Raw genomic sequence first — 19,734 nt, 5'->3', positions numbered from 1 at the left:
GTATTTGTCTTTGGATAGGAATCATTGACCTGACCAATATGCCTCCAACAATTTTAGTGCCTCATGCAGGGGGAACAAGCACTCCTCCCATGGACAGAATCACTTATATTCCTGGTACACAGATTGCTTTCCCGCCTAGGCCATACAACTCTGCTGCTTTGTCTCCAGGTAAGGTGCTCCATGATAACATATCTGGCTTGTTCTAGAAGAAAAGGGAACAAATGTTCCAGAAAAGAAGTCAATGACATTTTTTTCTAGGGAGAACATATACATATAAAACAGTGCTGTCTGTTTCTCAGACAAAATTTATAACAAGACTGTGGTAGCCTGTAGAAGAATTCTGGGCATCTTTCTCCCCTTCTGTTTCCCATTGACATATTCCTATAACTAGATTCTTCACATATACCCTAATTGCTTACACTGTGACCCATTTGCTATTCAAGATGTCCATATTTGGAGCTTTTTTTGTGCAACTTTTCAGTCATTTACACATGTAACATGACAGGCTGATGTTTTTAAGTTGCATGTTTTACAGGACACCCAACACACCTTGCAGCAGCTGCAAGTGCTGAAAGGGAGCGAGAGCGGGAAAGAGAGAAAGAGCGAGAGCGGGAAAGGGAGAAGGAGCGAGAGCGGGAGCGCGAACGTGAACGTGAGCGGGAAAGGATCACCGCTGCTCCCACTGACCTCTACCTACGACCAGGTCAGTAAGAGGCTTTGACCCTTAGGGAACAGGTCTTGGTAGTTTCCTGTGGAGCAGGATGCTTAATTACTCTATATAGGCAAACAATAATTGTAAGATAAAAAGACAATATATGTGAAATACAATCAAAAGTACTGTAGAAGGTGGAAGAAACTTTCCATGGTGTAAGTATTATTCCGATTTGGCCGGAGTAACATGGGTCTTCAGTTGCTCCTGAAAATACTGGGTATGTGACTCTTAAAGCTCAAAGAACATCCCCACTTCTAGTTTAAAGAATGAATGGTTAGAAGTAAAGTACTGTCATTCTGTTTAGGAGGTCAGTCATGTGACCAGAAGAGCGTTTCTTAAAGAGCGGTGTGGGATGGGTTTGAACACTGAGGTTCGGTATGGGCTGTTCAGTGAAACTGTCTCAGGAACTCATGTATGTGCAAATAGTAATGTGCAACATTCAGGTGCAGAGAATGGCCAGGAAGAAATAGCTGAGAACACAGAAGCAGAAGCAAAGGATGTTGACAGTAACTGAGTAGGTTATAAAAGAAGAATAAGAATAATGCAAATTAAGCTGAACTAGACCTGATGGCACTTGCCTATAACCCAGTGGGCTTAGGTGAGGCTTTATTGTTATGAGACACTGACCATGGAAACTCTTAAAGAAGAACACTTAAGTGGGCTGGCTTATAGAAGTGTAGTTCATTGTCATCATGGCATGAAGCATGGAAGTGTGCAGGCAGACATGGTGCTGGAGAAGGAGCTGGAAGGTCTACATCTAGATCTACAGGCAGCTGGCACAGAGAATGACATTGAGACTGGACTGAGCTTCTGAAACCTGTGACACACCTACTCCAACAAGAACACACCTCCTAATAGTGCTAGTGCCTATGGACCTATGGGGGCCACTTTCATTCACATCACCATACTCAACATTCAGAAAGCTGAGGCAGGAGGATTATACATTTGCCACCATCCTGGCATTCATAGCAAAATCATGTCTCATAATAGTAAAAATAATAGTAGTAGTAGTAGTAATAACTATTAATAATAATAGAGTAGGAATTATTGTATATGTGACCACAATTAGGGAGAGCAAAGATTATTTTTATTTAGACATGTGTGACTGACAGATATTTGAGTTTTCTTATTTTTAATCCCTAATATGATACACTTGTCTTTCTCAACAGTATTAACAAAAAAAAAAAAATTAGGTCATTCAGTAGTCGCATATTGTCGGATATACTGCTCTGATACTTAAGAACACAGACTGATCTATAACTGTTGGAACCCTGGTCAAGAGGTTTCCACTGGTAGGTGTGAAGAGAGGAGGAAGTCAGTCTCTAGATGCCCTCCAAAGGGCAATGAGAGTGTAGGCAAAAGGAAGCAGAGATGATGGTTGCACAGGTCGTTAAAGAAATGAAGATATTGTGGCAAGAGGATGTTGAGTTTGTGTTTTCATGAGGGACAAACCTGTTGAAATCAGTGGTATTGTTGCAGATAGAAGGACTTAAAGCTAATCATCACATTTGATCAATCTTATTACTGCTAGTTGAGAAACCAAAACATATTTAAATGTAATCTATTATTTATAAATAAGAAAAAATTACTACTAGTCTGATCCTTAAAACAATGCCTATAACTAATAAATTATGCGGTAATACTATAATATTAGGTCCATGTAGATTATGTAAAAAAAATAAAAATAAAAAATTAAAGTCAAATTCAAATGATAAACGACTTTAGTAGAGGCTAGGTTTTAAAAAGGTGTTGATCTCACTGATCTACAAAGTAGCAAGTAAAGACACCAAATACTGTTTTCCTCCTCAGATACTGAATTGATCTTCATTCCAGCTTCACAGAAGCTGATAGATAATAGATGCCATGTAAATAGGTCATTCTTGTGCATAAAAAATGTAAAGACTAATTGATTAGCAATTCTACTTCTAGGAAGTGGTCCTGTAGAAATACTAACATGTACCAAAGTGTATTCAGAAGGGGGGAAAAGTCTTGCTGAAGTCATACTAGTTGTAAGAATAAGTTTGTGCAGAGAAAGAGGTAGAAAGTTGGAGGAAAGACATACAAGGAAAGTAGAGAAGAAAGTGATCAGGGAATCGAGTTTCGGATTCTCCTGGCTCAGCTACGTTAAAGCTAAATGAGTAAAACTCCTAAGACTCAAAGAAGGGTAGCTATGGAATCTGGGGGATAGGGCAGGGTACTGCAAATACATGTAATCATGGGACAGAAGTAGAAGAGCAGGAGGGAGGTAAGACAGCAGCATAGTTGGTAAAGTGCTTGCCATACAAGCACTGTGTTGACTCCCAGAGCATGTAAAACTCCAGTTGTGGTGCTGTGTGCTTGTGATGGCAGAGCTGGAGAGGCTTACACATGGGCTCCCTGGCGCTCCCTGCTGAGCCTGCCTACCCCACATCTCCAGATTTCAAGCCAGTGAGAGTCTGTCTCGAATGTCACTTTCACTGCGATTCATGGGCTTTTGTACCCACTTTGGCTGGGAGGTCATATTAAATTTAGAACTTGCAGCACAGTCTGCAGGGTGAATGCCTGAAATGTGTAGCATGTCCTTGTTGGTTCTTCTCTTTCCTTTTTGGAATCAAGATGGAAATTCATAACAAATGGGAATGACAGTAAATGACAGCTGAAATTTTGTTTTATTTTTGTTGGGTTTTATTGTATCAAGTTTCTTATTTTCTGCACAGTAATACTAGGAATTAAAAATTCTGTAAACTTTGCTGCCTTAATTTCTGTAGCTGCTTCTTTTGGATTATCAGTCTGACTTTTTCTTTTGTCCCCATTCAGGTTCAGAACAGCCAGGCCGCCCTGGCAGCCACGGATATGTCCGCTCCCCTTCCCCTTCAGTAAGAACTCAGGAGACCATGTTGCAACAGAGACCCAGTGTTTTCCAGGGGACCAATGGAACCAGTGTAATCACACCTTTGGATCCAACTGCTCAGCTACGAGTCATGTCAGTCTCTTATACTTATAAATCATTTGACCAAAATAAGTACAGCCCTTGCATGTGTTTTTAATCTTACATTTATGATGGACTATGCATATGTAAGGACAACCTGTGCGAGTCTGTTCTCTCTCTCTACATGTGGGTGGGTCCTGAAATTAAAACTCAGATTATGAGCCTTGGCAGCAAGTGCCTTTATCCGCTAAGTCAAGAGTCTCTACTATGCTCTTTTTAAATAGTTTGTTCTTTCCGTCCCCTAACAAGCATTCCCCCATGTTTACAGGCCACTGCCTTCTGGGGGCCCTTCGATAAGTCAAGGCCTGCCAGCCTCCCGTTACAACACTGCTGCGGATGCCCTGGCTGCTCTCGTGGATGCTGCTGCTTCTGCACCCCAGATGGATGTTTCCAAAACAAAAGAGAGTAAGCATGAAGCTGCCAGGTTAGAAGAAAATTTGAGAAGCAGGTCAGCAGCAGTTAGTGAACAGCAGCAGCTAGAGCAGAAAAAGCTGGAGGTGGAGAAGAGATCTGTTCAGTGTGTGTGCACTTCTTCAGCCCTTCCGAGTGGCAAGCCCCAGCCTCATGCCTCAGTAGTGTATTCTGAGGCTGGGAAAGATAAAGGGCCTCCTCCAAAATCCAGATATGAGGAAGAGCTAAGGACCAGAGGGAAGACTACCATTACTGCAGCTAACTTCATAGACGTGATCATCACCCGGCAAATTGCCTCGGACAAGGATGCGAGGGAACGTGGCTCTCAAAGTTCAGACTCTTCCAGTAGCTGTATGTATCTCAAACTGAGTTTCACAATGTGATGTCTGAGTAAAGAATTACTTTATTCCCGTCCTGGTATGAAACAATCCTAATGCTTGACAGTAATATGGGAGAAGTATTGTGGGCGCAAAATGTATCTTCCAATATTCTTATGACTTACATGTCCCCATGTCCTAAGTATAATATATCATCTAGGGAAAAACAGGATTATAGTTAAAAATGGCTAGATGGGCAGTAGAGCTTCTGTAAAGTAACAGGATCTGTTAGCTTCAAGATCTGTGCTACCACTGTGTTCTCTTAGGAACTGTTTGCTATGTTCACTGATCTCCCAAGGCCTCCTCTGTCCTTTTTCTAAGGCGGTTTAAAAGCAGGCTTATAATTAGTGACTTGTAATCTTTCTTGAGAATCCAAGTTAGAATCAAAACGCTACACAAAAGTGCAGAATCTTAGGAATGTCTCGAGTGTAAAGGTCAGCTGGTAAAAGTGTTTAGCACCAAAGCTGGTGATCTGACCCCACGGTGAAAGGAGAGAACTGACGGACTCCACCCACTGACGAAAATGGATGAGTTGATAAATGTCATTCAAGTTTCTCCTGCATATAACCTGGATTCTATTCTAATGATGCTTTAGAAGGGCACAGGCGGTGTGATATGCGGGGCAGTTTCATCGCACAGCCATTTCTTTGGTGTTTCCAGTAAGGAAACACTGGAGTAGCAGACAGGTCTTATCTGTGCATAAGTCCACTTATGCAATTACAAGTTGTCAAAATTTTCTGAGAAGTAGGCAGCTTGGTAATGAACTACACTTCCTTTAAGCTAAAATTTAGACCATGCACAACACAGCCTGTCGTCATGCAGAAAACCGCTAGCTCAAGGGGAAGAGAGCAGTGCAGGACCTCTTAGAGGGGAGTCCTGGACTAAGTACTCTGGCTGGTGTCTGACACCAGACTTTGCTTTGGGAGTATTTTCAGCTGTCTGAAAATAGCCACATTTTTAGATCCCTGTGTATTGAGTACAGTTATCTTTTCTACCACTGGGCAACATCCTGTGTGATACACACAGCCTAGTGACCACCACTCAGTGTAACTCTTTTCAGTATAACTCTTGAGAGCCTCCCTCATCTTTCCCCTTGCATCTCAATCTTCAAGAGCTACACGAATGTAGTTTGCACTAGTATGCTGACAGAATACTGGCAATTCTTGACATCTAAGATGTTGGTGCATAAGCAGTGATGACTAACAGTGAATACAAGCCTTTCAAGTCTGAGTTACCCACAATATATTTTATTTACCTCCTAGGCATTATTTTCCTGACAGATACCTAGAGATGTTATTTAAATAGTAAGAGCAGTATGCAGTGACCATGTAGTTATCTTCTATGCCTATGTTCAACCGAGGTTACAGCCCTGACTTAGGCCTCTAACAGGAGAAGTTACTCAAAGTAGTAGTTCTACTTGACTCTACCCAAATGTCAGCTCTGAAGCATGGCAAGGTTATAGAAAAGCTGTCCATGACCATCCATTTTCTTGAGAGTTGTCTGTATCTTAGAAGGATCAGTGTGGGCATCCTCCAGAATTGGCTGATACCCTTCCTCTCCTTGAAGTTATTTTTTCACGTATTTCCCACCACTTTTGTTCACTTTCAGAATGTAATTAATACTTCAGTTACTTGAGAAAATCATTGTAGCATTTTGGTTTTGGGTGTTTTCTTGTTTTTGTTTTTTTTTTTTACCAGCACATCAGTTTTACTGGAATCAGGACTATCCAACAAAAACATTGTTGGTCACTTAATTTTGTTTTTTATGACTTCAAATTATGATACACATTAAAAGTTATGAGACATTTGTCTTGTAATACGGCGACGGAATTAATATTAGTAGCTTTTAAAAGATGAGCTATTAGGTCTGCCCTCTTCTTCTTAATTCAGTGAAGATCATTTTTGTCCTAGGGGTGTCCTTTTTTAGGATTCTCCAAATACTCTAGCAGGGTGTCCTCTGTCCAGGTCATGGCTTTGTTCTTGCTAGCATCTTTGTAAGTGAATAGCAGCTTGACCTGTCTTCTGCCCAAACAGACCATAAAGATTTGGTCCAGTCTTTTGCTTGCCTCCCTTTACATAGTGTGGCACATGTCTGAACAAAAATCTTGTCTTTCTCAACATCACTTGTTTTTAATTCGCTCCTGACTGGTCACTACTACAAATGTGATGACCCGAAGATAGACATGCTACTCTCTCCACCATAGTGCTTTACAAGCAATAACAGTCTTGGCATAATGAACCAGCTTTATGGCTGTTTCGCTAAGATCAGATTGTTCCACAGAAATGGAATTATTGGTATCAATTGTTGAGATCTTTCCCTCACTCATTACTAATCTCCTTTGATGATGTTAGCCTGTTTTTTCTTTTTGAGCTCCCAGAGGCTTATCACAAATATGTTAATTCTATTTCTCATGTTTTAAAAACCTACAACCTTGCACCGAGGCACCTTTAACAGTCTGTTGAGTTTGATTAAGTTTTATTTTATTGCTAGTATGGAATGCTACTGGACTTTTCTTTAGCAGAATTAAAAAAAAAACCTAAAATATGCAAATAGCTTTGAAGAACTTGGACTTTTGAAACTTTCCATGAATTTATTTTAAAATAAGATTCTTTTCTTAAAGTGTCTTCTCACAGGTATGAAGCACCTAGTGATGCTATTGAGGTGATAAGTCCTGCCAGCTCACCTGCACCACCCCAGGAAAAACCGCAGGCCTATCAGCCAGAGATGGTTAAGGCAAATCAAGCAGAAAGTATGTCTGTCTTGCCACTTCTGTGTTTAATATTTGTATTAACATTTGCCTCTAATTTCCTGTCTAGGCCATGGTAAGACTAACTTGTTGCAGAATAATCACTTTAGAAACACTTAGAGCTGCACTAACAAAATATACTATTAAATAGTTATTATCTTTTTGTGCAGTTTATTGAAAATAGATCTAAAGTAACTGGTGCACAAGCGTGAGGACCTGAATTTGGATACCCAGACTCTGTGTGAAAAACCTAGCATAGTAGTAAGTCTTGTCACTCCAGCAAGAGCTTACAAGGAGTGTTGAATGGTAGATCCATTCCAATCACTAGCCAGCCAGTCCTGCTGAATCCATGAGTTTCAGGTTCACCAAGAGACCTTGTCTCAAAAAATAAAAAGGTGCACAGCAATAGAGGAAAGAGACTTGACACCAGCCTTTGAGTACATGTGTACACATACAAGCATGTGTGCACATACACACACAGAAAAATGGCTGAAAATGCACTCAGAAGCATGAAAACTAGTTGAATCCTAAGATATGAACACATCCATTATGTGTATAGGTGCATATCATATCTTAGGTTTTTCTGAGTTATGCTCTATATTTGATACTGAGTATGGGGCAGCAGCATTCGTGGGATAATATATCTACCTACTGTCTATTAGATGAATCCACTCGACAGTATGAAGGGCCACTGCATCATTATCGGTCCCAGCAGGAATCACCATCTCCACAGCAACAGACACCACTGCCCCCATCTTCCCAGGCAGAGGGAATGGGACAGGTGCCCAGGACCCATCGACTGATCACCCTTGCTGACCACATCTGTGTAAGTCTTATCCTACTTCCATTATCATTATTATTTAGTTATGCAGAGAGCAGGTTTTTCTTTTTTTTAAACAAGAAATGAAACTATCACACACACAAAAGAATGCAAAAGAAGCTGAGTTTATAGCTGCCCTCTTGGGAGGTATTTAAGAGCTTCCTGACTTCCTCCTCTTCTCATTTACAGCAAATTATCACACAAGATTTTGCTAGAAATCAAGTTCCCTCGCAGCCTTCTACTTCTACATTCCAAACCTCGCCATCTGCTTTGTCATCCACACCTGTAAGAACTAAAACATCAAGTCGATACAGCCCAGAGTCTCAGTCTCAGACTGTCTTGCATCCCAGACCAGGTCCTAGAGTCTCTCCAGAAAATCTTGTGGATAAATCCCGGGGAAGGTATAGTTTTGTTTTGTACCAAACATAAATTTTGCAGCAATAAGATAATTTAAATATGTCTGTAAGTTTTCCACTCTGGAAAGTGGAACTAGGGGTATTTTCTCCTGTCTGTTATTTTCAGGATGTTTACTGTCTGGGTACTTAGCACTGTATATGTGGATCAACATACACTCAAAAGTAGCTGGGCAGTCTTTGTGCAAGTTTGAGTAATCTTTGAAAACTCTTTCTCAGGCTGGGCAGGTACATGTCTGTATTTCTAGCTACTTAGAAGGCAGGGGCAAGAAAATATGAAGCTTGGGGCTAGTCTAGACTAAATAAGGAGACCATCTCAAACATTTAATAGCAAAGGCGGAAAACAGGCTGTGAGCACACTTTAGTTTCAGCACATGCCTCACATGGACAAGGCCTCAGGGCTTGGTCACTGGTACTATTTGTTAATAACAATGTTCTAAATTCTATCAAAAAGGAAGCAGAGGTTTTAATACAAAGTAGTACATTAAACATCAATTGATGTAAAATTATATTTAAATAGAATATTAATTTGTAAGATTGCTGAGAACAAGAATGGCTATCAATAAAACAAAGATAGCAGATGCTCTGAATATACAGAGAATGGATAAACTAGACAAGTGGAAACCAATGCTTAGGTACAAACTTTGATTTATAGGATATGAATTCTCTCTCTAAATGAGCCAGACCCAGAAAGGTAGATAACTGACCCTGTCACAAAAAAGAAGTTGGTTGGTGTTAATAGTAGAAAACCACCAGATGTAGTGACTCACATCTTATATCCCAGCGTGTAGAGACAGAGGCAGGCAGATCTATGTAAGCTTGAGGCTAGCCTGGTCTACACAGTGAGTTCCATAGACATCCTGAATCAAACAAAACAAAGTAGAAAACCTCATGTGTATCCATAGCAGCAAGTGGCCAGCTGTTTTTGGTTTTATTCTTTTATTCTACCCTACCCCCATCCATGCCATACTGGACTATTTTGAAGCAAATACTAGACATACTCATTTAAAAAGGCTTAATGTCCTTAAAGGTCTGATAAAAGCATACTTATCCTCTTTTTGGGGGGGGGTGGGTAGGGGTTGTCCTTTGAGACAGGGTCTTTGTATATAGCTCTTACTGTTCTGGAACGAAGAGGCCCACCTGCCTTTGCTTTCTGGGTATTGGGATTAAAGCTGTGCACCAGCACACTCAGTGTATATTTTTCTTTTCAAAAAAGAAAAGTGAAGTTATTAGGAACAGAAGGCTGGCTGTAATCTATATGTCTTTCTTCAGAGGCTGAAGAAGGAAGACACGTAGAACCTAGGAGTTTGTTTAAGATTAATCTAAAAAACAGTAAGACACCCATACCACGGGGGGGGGGGGGGGATACATACATTACATACATACATAACATACATACATACATAGGCAGACAACTACTATGTTACAGATTTGGAACAATTGATGACATTTATGAAGAGGGAGTCCAATTGGCTTCTCTACTTATAACCTACATCCATAAATCTGAAAGAAGACAATTTCTTTTCATTGCTCTTAGTTACCTGATTTATTGTTTAAAATGTTTACATAATCCATTTTGCTGTCATAGTTCTGGGAATACAGCTGAGGCTAGACAAATGGCATACCAATGATCCACCCGGGGAGTCCTGCAGCTTTAGAATAGAATGTGCATCATGAGCCATATGGAAATGGCTGATAATAAGATATGTGTGATGATTTGAGTTTATGTAAACTAAGTTTATGTAAGCCAAAAAGGACAAGACTTGAAGATAAGTCAGGCCTTTTCTCCTGCATGTGGGTGTTGATGGATACAAGATTAAAGGTTCACAGATAAGTGTCAAAAAAAAAAAAAAAAAAAAAGCTAAACTACCATTACGATTTTAAGAACAGGTAGAATTGATTGGGGTAGGAAATACCATCATTTATAAGATTACATGTGGCTATAACAGTAAATGCAGATGTTAAATCAGGGGAGGCCTCAGATGAAGTACAACCTAAAATATTGCCTTTTCTATCCCAGTAGGCCTGGCAAATCTCCCGAGAGGAGTCACATCCCATCAGAGCCCTATGAGCCCATCTCCCCACCCCAAGGTCCTGCTGTGCATGAGAAGCAGGACAGCATGCTGCTCCTGTCACAACGGGGAGTGGACCCTGCTGAGCAAAGGTGAGAGGATGCACAGATAGATTTTAGGGGCAGGTTGCGCCTGAGGCTTTACCTAAATCTCTGTCTCTCTTCTCTTTTTAGCCTTTCTTATAAAGAATAAGACTCTGGGGAACATCTAGGAGTGTTTTTCTCATGAGCTAATACTACTGGATGATATTACTACTACTACTACTAGATAAAACACCGCATTTCAGTAAACTAGAGAAACTTCCTCATCACTCCCGAAAATTAGTCATTCTACACTTTTTCCAAAATCTTACCAGGGTATCTGGTGCAGTGGTTCAGCCAACATAGAATACTTACCCTGTGCCAAGTATTCAGGACTGCACAGAGACAGTGCCTTGTACACTCTGTCTTCACCATTTTGACCTGAATTACTGAGTGGTCTTCATTTGTCCCTAACTGCTCTGTACCTCACCAGAGTTAGCTAAGACACAATGTGTAAAACAGTGGCAGTGTGGCATTTGCATTCGTTCAAGACCAGGCTTACAAAGCATCATCTCTTCCTCTTTCCTTTCCGCGTTGTCCGAGTTCCTTTTCTTCAAAAACACACTGTTTTCTTGGCATTAACACCCCAGTGGCAAAAAAATGATCTGATGGTGGCCAAAACTCATAGAGAAAGGAAAGTACAGTTTTAAAACAGGTCTAACTCTGATGGTGAATTTCTGAGAATTTATTGTACATAATACATGTTAAGAAAATAATTACACATGCAAGGGGACCATTGTTCTTTGACAAAAAATGTTTTGCTGAACTCTGAATATAGGAAGTTACCAGTGAAATACGAGATTCTTTGTATTAAGACTTAGTTCTTTTGTTGTTTGCCTTATAGTTAGGCCATTTTAAGTAGATACTGCAGCTATTTTGCTAAAGTCCAACTAATAAGTGGCTAGATGTAAACTTTTGTAATTTTACAGGCAAGTGTGTTATTAGTCACAACTAGTGTACTTAAAAGACATGTTGCTATAAGTTAGCTCTTAGCTTATATAACCAGTTTGTGCTGTTAAGTTTTCCTGTTATTAGTTTGCCATTTTGTCCTATAAGAATTCGTGCTATAGATTAGTCAACCATGGTGGCACATACCTTTAATCCAACACTGAGGAGACAAGAGGCAGGCAGATCTGAGTTCAAGACCATTCTGGTCTACAAAGTGAGACAGTCAGAGCTACAAGTGAAACTCTTGTCACAAAAAACCAACTGGATGGGTGGGTGGTTGGATCTGTGTATATCATCATTTTAATCACAATTTTATACCATTTCATTTTAGAGCCAAAAGTTATTAGATAGATATAGATACATAGACAGACAGAGTGAGCTGTGAATCATCTTTAATACTGATTTTGTTGTTTCATTTTTCAGAACTAAGAAGCATTAGACTATTTCCTAATGTCACGCATGCTTTGTAGGGTTTGTAACCAAAGACAGAATAGAAGGCAGTAGTTTTCTGAGTCCTCTGTGCCTCTTATTCAATGGAGTGTTCCTAGGGTTAGGTGTACATAATTATAACAGACTGAACTCTGTTCCCGATAGGAGTGATTCTCGATCACCAGGAAGTATGAGCTACTTGCCTTCATTCTTCACCAAGCTTGAAAGCACATCACCCATGGTTAAATCAAAGAAGCAGGAAATTTTTCGTAAGTTGAACTCCTCTGGTGGAGGTGACTCTGATATGGGTAAGTGGGATTTCTTTCATGAACCCCAAATAAAACATGCATTAACAATGCTATCTCCAATGCTGCCTTTTTATAGTACTTGAGCTTGATGGTTTTATAGTGCATTTTAATTATATACAATGTCAGCAAATTCACAAATAGTTCCTTCTTGGGTGTTTTCTGAAGTCATTCATCTTCATGGAGAACTAATGCTGAATCTAGGGCACATGACCAAATTAATTCTATATAGGCTTTTGTTGATTCCTGTCTTGTTTTCAAGCCCATTTGCCCCACTTTTTTATCTTCAAATATTTGAAAAGCATGTTCTTCATAGTCTTGCCTCTAAGTCCTGTTTGATCAATTCTTCTTCACATGTCCTTGTTAAACTACCTCACTTATGTAGCTTATCTTTTTGGTTATCTTCTGTATAATACAAATGGTATGACCTGTGCTAAATGTATCATTCTTATAGTGTAAGAGACCTTTCCATTCTTCTTAGTAGTCTGAACAGCTGAGTTACAGGACATTGTATCTAAAAAACAGATGGGCTATTCTGAAACTACCTCTCCCTTGCTCTGTTTTGGGGATAACTAGTTATCTGTTGGACAAGGCAGTTTATACTTGTTTCCTGCTAGCTGTTTTCTAACCTACCAGGGTTCTCAGGGGTCTCAGTGCAATCATGTAGCATGCAGATGCAACTATGATAAACTTGCCTGTTTTTAAAAAATAGTAATTGTTGAAAAAGGTTAAGTAGCTATTGTTGTGCACAACACTACATGTAATTATCTTCATTTTATAAATAAGGAAATTAAGTCAGTTTTAATAACTGATAAAGGCCACACAAGTAGTAATAGGAATGGAACTCAAACCAATTCCACCAATGTGTACCCCTAACTGTTATGTGCTTGGTCTCCAAAGCTGTTGGTAATGTATTCATAAGGCTGTAAGGCAGACTCTTTCCTTTGGGCTGATGTCCCTGCTCTGATCAGATTGCTGCTAATTTACCGATAGGAACTCTATAGAGACCCGTCTCTGAGCTATGATTTGCTGGTCTCCTGACTGAGCCATCTCTCCAGCCTTAAGAACCTGGGATCTTTTTTATTGTAAGAGCTCTGACTATACAAAATGGAATTTATAAATATTAAGGAAGCAATGGCTCTAGGCTAACATTCAGCCTTCCCTGGGAAATAGAACTGAGAATTCAAAAACCCCCAAACCACTCACTCTGCAGATGCCTGGCCCTGGGTTGTTTTCTCTAGGGCCCTCAGCACCTTTTGCCTTAAACACTGTAATTTTGGAGCATTTAAAACTGAATTTCATACTGAAAACCCTTGAATTTATATTTGAAGTCCAGTTCTTTTATTCCCCTAGAGTATATTACTGGGTCTTTATTTTTATTAAAGCTGAACATCCCTCTACTCGCCATACAAAGTTCCTGATCATTCAGAGCTAGTCAATGTCAATCCACTCATTTCTGTTAAGTCAGCTCTCAGGTGCTCCCCCCCCCCAATCATTATAAACAAATGTCATACCTCCAGGTATGAAGAGTACATAAATAAATCTTAAAACATGTACATTTTAAGGCCCCATGAATGTAGAAAATGGCAGTTTGAGACCAGCCTGGTCTACATAAAGTGCCAGGACTGTAAGGGCACATACCCTGTATTTATTTTTTTCAAAAAGTAGAAAGTTACCAGGCCATTCTGATCTATATATGAAAACAGCATATTTAACTCTAAGCTGTGGGAGAGTATGTTACAATTGTGAGTATTCCCATTGTTCGAGCTAAATAAAATTATATTCGTCTGAATTTTATTTATGTGTGTGGCTTTTTGATAGAGTTTATAATTCTGGCACAGAGATCCTCCTGCCTCTGCCTCCCAGGTGCTGGGCTAACACATGCCATCACACCTATTCTCATTGGGTTACTTTTTACTCTACTGTGGTTCTGTCGCAATGGTACACTGAGCAAGTTCTGTAAACTTTGTTATTTCAGGCTGACTTCACCCCGTGTTGCTTGTAGTTGCTGTTTTACAGTACTCCCCCCTCTTCTTGTCAGTTTCAAACTGCTCTAATCAAGAATGTTAATTTCTAGGCATGTGTTCTTCATAAATGGCTCTCATCCTTTGGCAGAAGTCTACCTCCCATAGTAAATAGTGCTCGGGTATCCTTTATTTATGCATTTACATACTTTTTTTTTTTTTTTTTTTTTTTTTTAATGTTCTCAGTAGCAAATAAGTGACAGGAACAACATAGGTCTCCAGGTCCCTTCCCTTTATGACACAAAATGCTTTACAGTTATCTTTTTTTTAATTCAAGTTGCAAATTATAAGTTGTATAGTTACCAGTGGTGGATCTAGGCAGAACTGTCTTACCCAGGGAGCCCCTGAGTGCAGAACTTCCACTACTATCCTTGAGAACCTCTAACTTGGATTACTGGCGTTTTCCAAGGGTTCCTGAAGTCTAAGCTTTCAACCCTAGGAAGCCTGGATTCCTGTTCTGCAAATAACTTTCTCCTCTTTTGTATGTGTGCTTTCGCCCTTCAGCAATGTTACAATTCTTTCTCTTTTCCGAATTACCTTATTTGTGTTTTGAGTGTTCAACCTGACCTGAATTTACTTCCTAATATCCTCCCTACACCAAGGGGATAATAAATCCATCTCTACATAATACATGAAATAGATGAAGAAAATTAAAGGTTAACTTTAATTCTAGATCTTGAGATTTTGTATCATGATTATCTCATCTCAATTAACCTAATTTGTTTGAATACAGCAGCTGCTCAGCCAGGAACAGAGATCTTTAATCTGCCAGCAGTCACTACATCAGGTAAGATTCTTAAACACTTGATGAGACGTGAGCAGAACCAGGAACAGGCAGGGATGAGACTGCTGAGCTCAGCATCTCACTGAAGAGCTGGGGAGCCCATGCTTCCTTTTCTGTTCCTTTCCCTGTGCCACGATCTGCCTCAGAACCAAAAATACACTGTTTTGTCTCCTCAGGTGCAGTAAGCTCAAGAAGCCATTCTTTTGCTGATCCTGCCAGTAATCTTGGTCTGGAAGACATCATCAGAAAGGCTCTCATGGGAAGTTTCGATGATAAAGTTGAAGATCACGGTGTTGTCATGCCCCATCCTGTCGGAGTTGTACCTGGCAGTGCTAGCGCCTCAGTTGTGACTACCAGTGAGACACGGAGAGATGAAGGGGACCCATCACCCCATTCAGGTAAGGTTTTTTGTGGTTTTGCTACTACTTTAAGTTCTGATGGATCACTGAAAAAACTCAAAAAAGTGTTGGATCCACCTGAACTAGAGCTACAGAAAGTTGTGAATCACCAAGTGGGTGCTGGGAATTTAACCTCGGTCCCAGGCAAGAGCGACAAGTGCTCTTATTGGCTACTACACCACTACACTACTACACCATCTCTCCAGACCCACTATTGGTTTTTGCTATGTCATTTACTATTCTAATAAAAATGCCCAAGTCTCAGTGCAGCTGCAAGCCACAGAGGAGACTACAGAAAGGGAACAAAAGGCCATAGTGGTAAATGCATGGGCCAGCAGCTGTGCCGCTCACCCGGGCTTGGTCCCTAGGAGCAATATAGGACAAAAGGAAGATCTGATATACCTCAGAGAAAAGAGAAAAAAGAAAACTGTCTAAACCTACAACCCTTGAGATCCGAGAACCAAGAAAGATATTGGATAGATAGCAATTACTCACGTGTCTTGCAGACAGAAATATTCCTGTGTCTGCAGTTACACAACATAAAACTCTAGGTGCCAGTATGACTAATACAAGAGCATAGGAAATCATTTACAATCTATACATTAAACATACAAAGAATCTTAATACACTATTTATCTTAATACACTACCTTTTATCTTTTAAGAAGTTATCTCTTACAGTTTCCTGTTTTCTGGTAAAAAAAAAAAAAAAATCTTGCTGTAATTAAGGGTAAAAGCAATGCCCAATTAGCATTTGCCTCCCTCCTCTTGTAACTTACAGTTCTGTTTCTGCTCTTCCAAATCTTACTGCTTGCATATTTCTGTGCTTTAAAATCATTTGGCAACTACTAGGGAGTTAAAGTAGTATGACTGGGGTAGGATGCAGCCTTTGGGGCTGATGGAAACCATGTGCTGAGTGTGTGGGTTGAGTCTATACTGTGTGTTATAGAGTCTCCTTGCTGTGAACCTTGTGGGGGGAGGATAAAAAGCCAGTGAGCTGTGCAGAGGATCTGCTAGGTGCTGGAGAAGAAGGCACAACTGCTGCAGGCCTGTCCTTCTTGTCCTTCTTCCTGTCTCTCCTCTTGCTTCTTTTAAAATGGGGTGAAGGTGGGGGCAGAGGGATGTCTTAAGGCTAGCAGCATTTCCTTTGCCACCATGATTTTAAGTTTAAAATGTTAGCATTTTGGGAGGGTTTGTTTTTGTCACTGAGAACTTACTTATCAGTAATCAGTAGTTTAATTTGAATTTCAATTTTAGGAGTATGCAAACCAAAGCTGATCAACAAATCAAACAGCAGGAAGTCTAAATCTCCTATTCCTGGGCAAAGCTACTTAGGAACTGAAAGGCCTTCTTCTGTCTCCTCTGTACATTCAGAGGGTGATTACCACAGGCAGACACCAGGATGGGCCTGGGAAGACAGGCCCTCTTCAACAGGTAATATTCAGTTTGTATCAGTGTTTTCTTATATTACCTGTTTGTGAATTGGATGGGCGAGAACTGTTGTTTTCTATGTGATAGTGTAAAACCTATCATGAAAATGTAAAACCTCTTATGACAAGTAATTACATAGAAAACGACATGATCCATACATCACTGTGTGCTATGCTGGTGCTTCCAGCTCTTCCACAGACTGTGGTAAATGACCTTTAGCTCTTACTAAGAAATCAAAACCGTAACTGGGCATTGTAATGTTTTAACAAGAGTGTGTGAGCTATTGAGATGGCCGAAGTGTAAAGTGATTGCAGGCCTTCCTTGTGGCCAGAGTTCAACCCAGCCACATGAAGGAAGCAGAGGAGAATGAACTTCCAAAAGTTGTTCTTTGTCCTTCACCCATGGCATGGCATAAGCATGTCCATGCATAATATACAACATAATCAAACAAGAATTAAATATTTTAAAAACTAGCCTTTTTTACAAAAGAAAGTTGTCTAAAAGTTTCAAGGGACTGTATGCTTTTCTTTCATATGTCCCGTTTATACACATGTCCCGTTTCCCTCCCTCAAATCTGAACTGAGCCCCTCTTCCTCTTGCTGTGTGTGTGTCTAACAATTTCACAATTATCATCCCTGTACACTTTAAACCTCTGTGCCGTGTAAGGATTATGTATTAGTAATCTCTCACAACAGTGACATTCATTAGCGTGTACACTAGTATCAACAGTGCTACATCTTCACACAGTATGTCAGTGGACTTGGCTCTCATTTCCTGCCCACACCCCTCCCTCCATCCTGCTGTTTTCTTACCTTGTGGTTCTATTACATTATTTTGGAAGGAATTATTTGATAAAATATATGCCTTATGGTTTTTGTTTAAGCTGAAAGATATACCATGGAGAAATCCTAAAGGGAAGTGTGGTACTCTTTAAATCTCATACACATTTAGGTTGGCCAAGTGAGACTGTGTAGAAATCTCAGCTAAAAATTTTGGGTATTTGCCACATTCTGAGTGCTGTCTTTCTGATTTCTACTGGAAAGTCACATATAATATGATATCACAGATTTATCACCCCATACATGTGGCTATTAATCCCTTTAAAAGGTATCTCGAGACCATTTTACTAGAGCAAGCACTCCTGCCTTGTTCCACCTGTGAAGACTACATCGATTACTAACAACACTGAAAACCTCATTTCCTTTTATCAGGTTCTACTCAGTTTCCTTACAACCCTCTGACCATACGGATGCTCAGCAGTACACCACCAACTCCGATCGCATGTGCCCCATCTGCCATCACCCAAGCAGCTCCGCATCAGCAGAGCCGCATCTGGGAGCGGGAGCCTGCCCCACTCCTCTCAGCGCAGTACGAGACACTGTCTGACAGTGACGACTGAGCTGTGCACAGGACATCGCTCTGGCTTTGGTTTTAATTGCAGATTTAAAAAAAAAAAATCATCTGCCCTCCTACGATTTGTGCCCAGAGACTTCTCAGGAGAGCCAGGGCCATGGATGAGGAAGAAATGATGGGAATTCATTTGGAAAAGTCAAATGGGGGAAAAAAAACAAAAATCTGCCTCTAATACAGGCAATTCAATGGATTGTAACAGTGGAGGGTTGAAGTGTAGAGTTTTTTTTTTAAAGTGGACAATTTTTGTTCTTACATCTGTTTGTAAAGAAAACCATGTCTTTAAATCACTCTTCTGTAAATAGATGAACTTTTTGCAGTGTATCCCCTTGCTGTAGTATCTGGTGTACTTAAATTTAAATCAGCGAATCAACACTGGGGGAAATTTTTAAAATTCTTTGTGTATCTTTTTAACCCCAGCCTTCTAAACAACCTCACACAGCCCAGTTCCACAGTGCTGGCTGTCATGGGCATTGTGCTTTTGTTTCCTCAAAATTTCCCAGTGATGTTTAAATCTTGTGGAAATACTTAGGTTTTTAACACATACCCTGTCATAAAGCCTGTATGAGGTCAAAAGGCAGGAGCAACAGAGCTGTCATATTGGGAGTTTCCAGTGCAGGCTTTACATTAGTAGCACTGAAAAAACAATTACTGCATGGGTATGTTCAGTTTTAAAGTTTAAAGGCTTATTTGAGGCATACCTCACTGTTTATGCACACTGGTGACTTAACTATGCCCCTAAGCATCCTTCTGCATTTGATGCAGCCCAACAAAGCTTTTGTTCTGAAATAAATTTTGACTATCCTGTCCATAGCTACAGTACATCATTTGTGACATAGGAGTCTTTGTTTCTCAGGTTTCAGACAAGTATATACGCTTCTCTTCAGAGACAGAACTGGCGGAGTTAAAAAGATAACCATCTGTATAGAACCTGTCTTCCAGGCGTGTTTCTATGCTGCATTCTGAACTAACCATTGAGCAGTCCTCTCCTCTGCGTCAGTGCCCACTCTGCTTCAAGGGGACACCAGTAAAGTGTTTTTGTTACAGATTCTTAAGGTGCAAGTAATTTAAAGAGTAAATTGTAAACTAATTATGGTACTGTAGAGTCATGTTTATTCATTAAGAATTGCTTGCTATATTTCAGATTTGTTCTCATATGTCTTTGTCATGGTGTTTAGGCTTCCTTCCACTGCACACAGATGCTTAGTGGTTTGGGGGATAATGCCACTAAGAACTAGAAGGGAAAAAGAGGTCTTCAGGAAACCTGAACTTCTAGAATACAAGTCTCTAGAACCACTGCCTGAGCACCTCTTAGCATATATCTATACTACAGGTTTTCTAATCCGTTCTTTATAGATGAAGATGCGGGCTAGGTATTTGTCCATATAACTCAGCAAGTAAAAGACA

The 19,734-nt window shown here is 40.1% G+C and overlaps 1 protein-coding gene across 24 annotated transcripts in view; it reads left to right on the top strand.

The window, feature by feature from the left end:
- NCOR1 (nuclear receptor corepressor 1) overlaps positions 1–19,610 on the top strand; it is a 127,996-nt gene extending 108,386 nt beyond the window's left edge. For 15 of the 24 annotated variants that reach the window (XM_080923441.1, XM_080923440.1, XM_080923439.1 and 12 more), the window contains 13 exons: positions 19–168; positions 536–703; positions 3,509–3,674; positions 3,949–4,442; positions 7,089–7,217; positions 7,877–8,040; positions 8,224–8,435; positions 10,468–10,611; positions 12,142–12,284; positions 15,039–15,092; positions 15,266–15,487; positions 16,744–16,920; positions 18,129–19,610. In XM_080923441.1, coding sequence (XP_080779567.1) covers positions 19–168; positions 536–703; positions 3,509–3,674; positions 3,949–4,442; positions 7,089–7,217; positions 7,877–8,040; positions 8,224–8,435; positions 10,468–10,611; positions 12,142–12,284; positions 15,039–15,092; positions 15,266–15,487; positions 16,744–16,920; positions 18,129–18,316 — 2,411 coding nt within the window. In that variant the 3' untranslated portion in view covers positions 18,317–19,610. The remainder of the gene's footprint in view (positions 1–18; positions 169–535; positions 704–3,508; positions 3,675–3,948; positions 4,443–7,088; positions 7,218–7,876; positions 8,041–8,223; positions 8,436–10,467; positions 10,612–12,141; positions 12,285–15,038; positions 15,093–15,265; positions 15,488–16,743; positions 16,921–18,128) is intronic. The other 9 variants (XM_080923447.1, XM_080923448.1, XM_080923437.1 and 6 more) reach the window with 3 other exon arrangements.
- Positions 19,611–19,734: the final 124 nt, after the last annotated feature.

The sequence above is a fragment of the Micromys minutus genome (genome assembly GCF_963924665.1).
Source record: "Micromys minutus genome assembly, chromosome: 10".
In the NCBI taxonomy this organism is placed as follows: domain Eukaryota; kingdom Metazoa; phylum Chordata; class Mammalia; order Rodentia; family Muridae; genus Micromys; species Micromys minutus.
The sequence above is the reverse complement of the archived record's forward strand: the minus strand, read 5'-3'. Positions and strand labels throughout refer to the sequence as shown.